The following is a 9793-nucleotide window of genomic DNA, read 5'->3' as shown; positions in this document are numbered from 1 at the left end:
AATAACCTAAAAAAAATCTTTACTATAAGAGGACATGTTTGATTGAGACATCCACTTACACCTGCGTCTTCTAACTTATTTCTTCAAATGTGACAATTATCCGCTAGGGTTAAGCTTCTTAGAATTGAATTAGTATATTGAAGAGCATAATTTGCATTAGATCATATATTTAAATCTCGATAACAATGTTTGCTGATCCAAATGGACAAGCTATATGAAATTCCTTAAATATATAGTCATGTGGTTGATCCAAAATTCATGTATACGAGTAAAACACAGGTAAATCTTTACTTTGGACAACAAATCATATCCTATAAAAACACTTTTTAATTTACACCTTTCATTATGAAATTAAAAAATAATAATTTAACCACTTTCTCCTGGATCACTTTAAATCAGTTCTCAATAACTATTTTTTAAGAGATAAAGTATTTATTAAAATTCAAGTGAGTGACTAGTCTAATGGATTAAAAAAGGGCTCAATGAATGACATAAAAGAAATGTGACTCACATATCTAGTGTTTTAAGATTTTAAATAAAGATACATATTTGGTTCTCTTAATAATCTCCGACAAAAGCTCGTTAATTTTTTTAATTTTTTTTTTATTCTCTCCAAAACTCCCCCAACACAACAAGTAGTCTTAGGGTGGAGGATTTTGAAAATTTAAGTGAGCGATTGATCACTTAATCTCGCATTGACTAAGAAAGTGTTCAATAAATAATACATAAAAAAAAAAAATGTCACTCGTATACCTAATTTTGGTGAGTTTGGATGGTGGGGAATGGGGATGAATTTCTCTTGGGTGCTCCTCCGGTCAAGCCCACATTATTAATCATATATATATACTCTAAAGAATTTTAAAAAAAAATTTAGGATTTCTTTAACCTTGTGCAACATTCCAAAATAATACTTATTTTAAAACAAAAAGAGTACCATAAAGAAATAATTTGAGGACAACAAATTATATTCAAATATCAATAGTTTCATTGTGCCCATCTCATAAAAATAGAAGATAAATTAACACCAAACTACGAAGCTTGAAAAATGATTTAGTTTGAGACCCTTAGTATATTAAAATCAATTTAAATTCTGACATTCAATTTAGGCGATACCATTTATAAGAGACAAAATACTCTTAATATCTAAATATATTTTTTCACACTTAGAAAATCCAAGTCCAAAATATGTTTTTTTTAAGTAAATTTCTTATCACTTAAACACAAAATGTTGGTTTATGGCTTGATTATGCAACAGCAATTGGATCTCACGCACTCTACAAACCCCCTTTGGCAGCAAGATGGCATTATTATGAATTAAAGAGTATCATAGAACGGAATATTTTGTCACAATTTGATAACCACAAGAACGAAATGACTTTCCAAAAACCAAACTTCTCCGTTGTATGGTAAACGAAACTAATATGCAACGGGGAAAAATAGCAACTACAAATTTGTTTGATGACTGACGCCTGGAGCTAAAAATAATCGTAACTTGTGTATTTGCAATGGACAGACCATTAAGATGTATGTACATGTTCATTTTCTCAAAAAACAAAAATTGTATACTAAATCATCTATCATTTGACAAAATCTTGAAAACATTTATTACCTTTTTCTAACTTTGTCCTTCAAAAAAAAAATTGTCCTTCCTCTAAACTAGAACTCAAACTACAATTTTAAAGGGATAATAAAGTATTAACAACTTATTGTTCTCACAGGAAACAAGTGATTTAGTCCTATAATCATGTTTAAGTTTAATGGAAATGTCAACCAATTAGAAATCATGTTTAGCTAATTATTATCATATACATGAAAATTTAAAAACACATTTCACTGTCTGTGTATCCTATTTTCACATAATTTTTTCAAGAGTTTACAATGATTTCCTTAATTCTTATACAACACTCTAAAATGACACTTATTCTAAGAGGTAGTATTAATCTAGTGCATCATTTAGCATAGACTCATACAAACCACACAAAGCTTACATTAATGAAAATTGGTATATTATAACAGCCAATATCACCACTCCAAGAAAGAAAAAAACGTGGAGGAAAAAAGGTCAGGAGGAACAACAAGTGCATAAGCTTGATGGTCAAACACATGATCTCCCCCTTTGCAAATCCTACAAATATCTATACATCCGAATCACACCATCAACACCAATGGCATTACTCAGCAACAACATCAACAAAAGCCTTATACAACTTGGTGACCAATGGCATTACTCACACAGGAAAAAAAATGGATGCAAATTATCTAAAGAGTTGCCTAAAGCATCAGAAGACACTGCCAAGTGCCAACACAGGATAAGTGACCTTGGCAGGAATAGGAGGAAACATGCATATACATTATACTAATGCACATTAATCTTGAGAAGTTCTTAACTAACTAAACTCATCCCCCTCCAAACTGAGGTGAAACAGTAGTTAGACGAAGTTAAGTTCATTGCAACAGCAACCAAGAAACTATAAGCAGGTGGTTCATTGCAAACTACTGGGCCTACCAGTTGCTGTTATCTGGGTAGCTTGTGGGAAAGATTGATACACCATCATGTTGTTATCAATTGCATTCGATGAAGATGCACCACCGCCCTTCACTGTTTGATCCAAAAGACGAACCAGTGACATAAATATTTCCATCCTCGTTACATCCCTGTTTGCCTGCAAAGCAAAATTTAATAGCAAGTGACTACCATAATAAATAGAAGAATACTAGCAATACTAACACTCTTTCCAGCAAACACTCTCCTATTGGTTAAAATTCATGTGGGTCCTACTAGTTTGGGAATAGCCAATAGGACATACCAAATGGGGAATGGGACCTAATAAGTGAGTGTTGGAAGTGTTCAAGAGAGTGTTGCTAGAAATTCTCTACTTAGTATGCATACTTGCATAATGTATTTGATTTTTTCTCAAACCAAAAGTGTATTGAATGTCTCTCATGAACTTTTTTTAGACGTGCAAATAACATCAAAATCAACACACAAGCCCAAAAAGAAAGTCACGACGATAAAGCATTGTGATTATAAGAAATATCATGGCATAAATTACCCAGTTTAATCTTACAATGCTAATGCTTATATGTAAATTCCGATTAAGTCTGAATATTATCTATATAAAAATTACCATCAAGTTAAATATAGTTTAGTCATAGCTGAAAATGTTCAAATATTTGAAGGCGACTACAAATACTGACTTATACTGTGGGAAGTTCATTATTGCTTATACTTCTAAGTTATGATCAGTTATTTCCCTTTCCAGTGTATTACCTCAACAGCAAAGCGTGCCCAGATCTTGTCATTGCGAGCTTCCATGACCCCCTTCAAGATTGTTAAACCTAATCCTCTGATTAAGTCGGCTATTTCCAGAAAGAAACCCCGTTCCTCACAAAGCATCTGCAAGAATAACCAAGTAAACACAATGGATTAGAGCCAATACAAATACATTCAAGGGATAAGTGTATTTAAAAATAATTATGAAGCATCACTCATTACCTCTACTAGCATCTGACGAGGAGGATTGAGATCTTCAACAATGATTGGACAAACCATTGATTGCGAGCCAACCTCATATGCCCATGTAGCCCCTCCCTCAAAGTTATCTTTTAATAGCAATCCACCTTCTTTACTAACTATCTGCATATTCAGAAAAAAAAATGAACAATCAGTATTTTCCCCCTCATTAATATTTCCATAAAGTAACACATTATGTCAGCTATTCACTATTTTTTATATTCATGATTCTAATAAAATGTAGGCCAGTTTTTTTTCTGCATGATGGGTTTTACTGAATATTTGATCTTAGCTACCATATACACTGACAGCCTCTGGCACTGGGGAGTATTTGTTTTTTTACCATATACACTGACAAGTAACTTTCACAATACTGTCAAATATTTTGTTATTCTTCTTATTAATCAGCATATCAACACAATGCCGGTGAAAATGAAAACATTTCCCATATCATAACTAGATCATTTGTCGGAAACTGAGATGCTGAGAAAAAGCACAAGATGATGTCTATACCTTAGACTCCCCTGTCTGTTTCAGCTTGTCAGCATGCTTTGTTACACTTTGCAGGAAAAGCATATGCTTGATGGTCTTTTCCAGAAGTGCATCTATGCTACACTGTTGAATTGTAACAAGAGATTAAAGAAAATAGTTAGTATTCAAATGTTAAATATAAGTTCAGGACTGAGATGTAGGAAAAGCACAAGAAAAGCTATATACTTTTGCTCCATTTGGCACAATTTCCCGCAACTCTTTTACACGATCTTGAATCATTTGGCGATCTTTAGGCCGAGGCCTAGGGTTCTCTCCAGGTTTAAGTCTTTTACGATTTGATTTGCAAACTTCATCTGGTCGCTTGGAGTATCCAGTTGAAACACTGCTTTCACGTTTCACATTACTACTATTCTCAACCCATGAACTAAGCTTAGACCCATATATGGAAGTAGTTTGAGAGCAGTTTCCAGCATCATCCTTGCTACACCCAGACCTAAGAGAACTTGTTTCAGCAGCAGCTGTTTTAACTCCGGTCTTAGGAAAATCAAACAATCCCCTTGGGACAACATGATCAGGCATAACTTGCTTGCAGACAGGAGAAGGAATGGAGGCTGTACTAATCCTTGTCAATGTTGTCCTGCATGACATTTCATCATAATTCTGTTTTGCAGAAGATTGAGCTTTTGAAACCACAGCATCTAAAAGGTGGTCTGTGCCTGTTCCAGAGAAGATGCCACTTTCTGATATTGCTTCATTAACTGAATAACTATTATCAGGACCTACACCTTGCAAATTCATGCATGTTGCCTTTTTATCTAGATGTTCTGTGTTGTCATCTGAATCTGTGGCAAGCAACTTATTCCAGCTTCCATTGAGTAGTCTCCTTTTCAAATCCATACCTAAAACATCGAAGAGGTCATCACCAGATGGAAGTTGAGCATAGGCTTCTTCATGCTTAACATTCATTTTCATCATATGTTGACTGGTAACATCTTTATTGAGGCAATCTTGAACAAAACCAGGGATTTGATCACCCATAGGCACATGCTCCTCAAGATTAAGAGATGGAATCTTAAGAGCAGCCTGAAGCAAATCATCATCTTGCCTTTGATCAGCTGAAGCGAAAGCATCATATGCCTGATTCTTCTGATCAGAGCCTTCTAGATTCATGTGACTGGTAACTGATTGATTAGTGAAATTAGGCACAGAACAAAGCCCAGCATTAGTTGTTGCATTGTTACTTTGAAGACCAAACCCAACCTTGTGTGTTCCAGAAAAATCAGAAGTGGATACTTTGGGAGGATTTGAAACTGAGCAGTTAATCATATTTGTCCTCAAAAGATTACTCCCACTACATATTGGGATTCCTCCAAGTAGTGAACTGCTACTAGAACTCTGATTCTGTTGCAGAATTTTTCCTCCATTGGTTTTTAGTAGAGGCATATTTAAGGCACTTGATAAATTCATGTTAGGATTAACATGACTCTGTCTCCCAACACCTGATGTTTGTTGTTCAATATATTTAAGGCAGCAGTCACTCAGATTTGATTGATTGAAACTAGATAACTCATTGAATTCAGATCTAGCATTATAAACAGAATGCTGTTGCAGACATGAATCAAAATTTGCAGGTATCACTTTAGCTTCAGCCTCAACAACGGTCTTCTTTGGTTGGCCACAGACATTTGTTTTGATCATTGAATGAGCCTTTGGTTGGCAAATGCCATCAAATATCAGGTTCGGGTTATGGGCTTGAGGTGTCAATAAAGAACCCTGGTAATTATTTATTCCTCCCCTTAGAGGATAAGGTGGCTGAGCAACAGGCCTTGAAGCAAGAGGAGAATTAGTAAGTTGGTTGGAACCATTAGCTACCGAGGGAGTGCAATCTGAAGTAATGAGAGGTGGATTAACAGTCACAGGTCCAGCAAATTTTTTATTAGAAACCTTTGCTGAATAGTCTTCAGATAGAAGGGCACCAGGTACACATCCCAATTGCAAGAACAAGTTCTTTACATCATTCACAAATCCTATATCTTCCATTATCTGCAGCAATTAGAATGAATGGCTTCATTAGTTAACAAAGGAACATTGGAGCAGTAGACCAAAGCCAAACTTACTTGGCTGCATGTATATTCAGTCACAATGTACACATTTATGAATTATGAATTTTCAAGAGAGGACCTTCTGAGTGAAATAGTGTGAATTTTCAACATGTTCCAAGTGAAAGGGCTCATATGCCATTCATTCAATTTTCAAGGATGGACACATTTATGCCATGAATCATGTGATTCATGAATACCATATGACTTAAGTTAACCTTCCAAAGGTAATAAGGAGAAATTCTGTGACTTGTCACCATATTCCCATTCTCCATCATGATATCATAGGAGACAAGATCGTAAGTTTCTTCAAAATTACAGAACAATTGAGAAAGACTTACCGGCAAGAAAGAACCTAGTTGAACAACCCCATGGGGAAGCACAGGAATAACTGCCACCGTCTGCAAAAAAATATCAGTTTGGGATTAAGAAACAGTAATAAAAAAATTATAGCAAATACTGAAGCATAATAAAATCACAAACCTGCATTCCAGCTGAAAATTGGTAATGCAACTCAGGATATACCTACAAAGAAAACACCAACAAAATGAGGTTCATAAGTTCACCTACTCCAAGCCTTTGACCATTCCAAGAATATATACACTATCACATAAAATATGCTTAAGTCATTTACTTTTTAAACTACATTAATATACACTCATTTAGACCAACAGCCAGAATATTAAAAGCTCTAACTAAAAAATTGAACATGGAAAGGCAAGATTTTTAAAAAAAAAAATATTTGCCTTTCCACACGAACTCCATACCTCTGGCGGATAAGCATCTCTAGTGAAATTGTTCAAAAGAATCCACTGATAGTTTCCTGTAAATGCCGCCCGTCCAACTATCCTGGTCAACATTAAAAGGCAACACTTGAGTGAGATGGGAAAGACAAGAAAAACACTTAAAAAAATATAATGTAAAGCAAGGAGAAGATGAAAATAGAAAGCACCAACCCTTCTCCAGCAATACTGACTGAATTATTCACCATCATTTTGTTAATCAATACACAGACTCTGTCCTCCTCCTGAATAAGCTGAGACTCCGAAGAAAACCAGCATCCTTCCCCATCTCGTGGTGGGAAAGGAGATGGCAAGGGTTCATAGTAGTAATCTTCCCAGATTAACAGCCTGCCAAGTAAACCATACTTAGTTAACTCAAACAAATAAATATCATAGACAACAATCAGGGCAAAAAGTCAAAAGCATATCATTTCAACATCTGGCAGCTTAGCAAACACTGTGTGAAAGCAAATACAATATTTAGAAGATATATTCATACGTCAAGTCAAAAGCAAAAGAAAAAAGAAAATAAAACAAAATCGTAGTTTTTTTTAATTGATAATAGTTCATTTCTGTCTGTAAAACACAAATAGAATGAAGCTCAAAAATTAACTTTAATTCATAATTCTTTGCACAATTACAAACTTCAAATTTAAGAACCTAATCTAAACAAACCCTTTTATCTCACTCCTAATTGATTCAGAAACCTAACTAATTACAGATTTAGAGCTCATAAATTCAACAGATTTTCCACAGAATACTGAAAACACCATGAGTAGCATGACAAAGATAGATTAGCATATTAAGCCCCCACCATCACCACCAAATTAGCTCAAGAAGAAAGGGTTCAGCTTTTTATAAACCGGAACAAGAAGATAAGACCAAACAGAATCAAACAGTGCTGAATCAATAGGTAGTACCTTTACAAATCAATACAAATAAACCTCATTTTAGTTAAAACAAAAAAAAAAAAGATTCTTGAAAACAAAACAGAAGAGAAGCAACAAAGGCACATATAAAGTTCCAAAACAGGAACTAACATGTGGACTTTATCTTGAAAACGAAGCAACCCCAGAAATAGAATCTAAACACATGAGATCCCCCCCCCCCCCCCCCCCCCTCCACCCAGAAAGTACAAGCACCAAAATCACATCTAACCGAAAAAACCCCAACAACCAACCTGATTCCCCCAAATTTCTCAAAAACCAAAAGGAGAGAGAGAGAGAGAGAGAGAGAAAGCACACACACAAGGCACAAAAAATAAAGCATTTGAAACTCACTTGGAATTATTGCAACCGATCTTCCAAAAAATGGCATAAGACCAGCGATTCCTTGAGCACAGAGTCCTCAAAGCCTCTTTGAGCAAAAACCCCATTTGGTTTTCTCGCAAAAGGGGTTCCGAAACCGGTGAAAAGTTATCTTTTTTTTGTTTTGTTTCCGAAACAACGCAAATGGAGTCTCACACTAGCATTCACTCACGAAGAAACAGAGAGAGATAGCAAAAAAGGCACATTCCCGAAAAACTAACTACCACGGCACGATCCTCTCCCCGCCTGTTTAGTCCTCAACCCTCCACTTCGCTTTCTCTCCGGATCCAAGTTCACCACCGTCAGATTCCGGCACTGGCAGTCCATCTTCCGGCAGAGGAAGTTTTAGAGAGAGAAAGAAGAAGAAAAGGAAGAGAGAGAGAGAGAGAGTGAGAAGAAGAAAGAACGAGAGAGTAACAACGAAGTTGAAAAGTCTCGAGGGGACTACACTATCCCGCGAGACTCAAGCTTGTAGAGAGCTATCATTTCCATTTGTGCAGAGAAAAATGGTAGAGAGAGAAAGTTGTAGGGAAGAAGAAGAAGAAGAAGAAGAAGGCTTGTTTGGTTGGGGAGGTGAAGATGGAAGTGAGACTGAGATCGTGTTGGTGGTGTTTAACGTTCAGGTTCTGTGGAACTGTTATGTGCTTTCTCCTCTTTCTATTTCTTTAGCTTCTACTTCTTCTGCTCTGTTCTTCTGTGTGGGGGCGAGGGGGTTTTGTTTTTTCTCTCTCTTTCGGAGGACCTTGATGAGAAAATAAATGGAGTGAGAAGGAAGAAAAGGGACGGATTTTGGGGAAATATTTACAGTGGGAGCCACTCACACAGAAAAGGGTTCGTCGGATTGTGGAACAGAGAAGGCTCTCGTTTGAACAGTGCTGCTGCTGCCTATGGACAAATTATTGTTTGATGTGAATTTTTCATGTGTTTATGATTTTTGTTAGTTTTTGGTATAAATTGGACTAACATGTAGTATTTTTTTATGGAAGACGGTTTTTTTAAGCACAGTGGTGAGTTTAAAATTTATCATTGATTAAGCTAAAATTATGTGATTTAAATTTGATTAATTTATTCTTATGTTTTTATTATATTTATTGTGCCAGAGATAAAAAAAATTTATCTTAAAATTATATATTTTTTTTTTACTATAACATTAATTATCTATTTTTTAGTTAAGCTTTTGTTAACTAATTTCATGTGTACAATGGTTAGTATTTATCTTTTTTACTTCTATCTCTTATAATATTAATCTCTTATAATATTAATGATAAATAATAAAATTATAAATGAATTAATCATAATGAAAAATTAATTTTATAATCCTTAAATTTTATCTATTTTTTATGTGCTTAAAATAATCTAGTGGTAAGATATTTTAGTACTGAGGAAGTAAATTGAAATACTTACTTTTATTATATAAAATGGTTTGTATATTCACCATCTCTCAAGTATAAATTGCAAGTACGATAATTTTGATTATTATTTTAAAAATTCAATATAATAACATAATGTACTCATAAAAAAATAATAACATATATGATAAAGATCTAAATTCATTCTCACAAAATATATTGTCAAAAAATTAGGTTTATAATTAATATG

At 34.7% G+C, this 9793-nt stretch overlaps 1 protein-coding gene across 1 annotated transcript; it reads right to left on the bottom strand.

Annotated features, from left to right (window-relative positions):
• Nucleotides 1–1984: 1984 nt before the first annotated feature.
• Nucleotides 1985–9128, bottom strand: LOC100812899 (transcription factor LHW). Its single transcript, XM_003539104.5, has 10 exons — nt 8168–9128; nt 7062–7235; nt 6873–6954; nt 6589–6630; nt 6447–6506; nt 4232–6049; nt 4028–4129; nt 3497–3637; nt 3272–3397; nt 1985–2663 (listed from the first exon to the last, which is right to left on the bottom strand). Exons 1-10 carry the CDS (start codon nt 8260–8262, stop codon nt 2484–2486), a joined length of 2820 nt encoding a protein of 939 aa, XP_003539152.1. The 5' UTR covers nt 8263–9128; the 3' UTR covers nt 1985–2483.
• Nucleotides 9129–9793: the final 665 nt, after the last annotated feature.

Source organism: Glycine max, chromosome 11 (assembly GCF_000004515.6).
Source record: "Glycine max cultivar Williams 82 chromosome 11, Glycine_max_v4.0, whole genome shotgun sequence".
Classification (NCBI taxonomy): Eukaryota; Viridiplantae; Streptophyta; class Magnoliopsida; order Fabales; family Fabaceae; genus Glycine; species Glycine max.
This window is presented reverse-complemented; position numbering and strand designations above follow the sequence as displayed.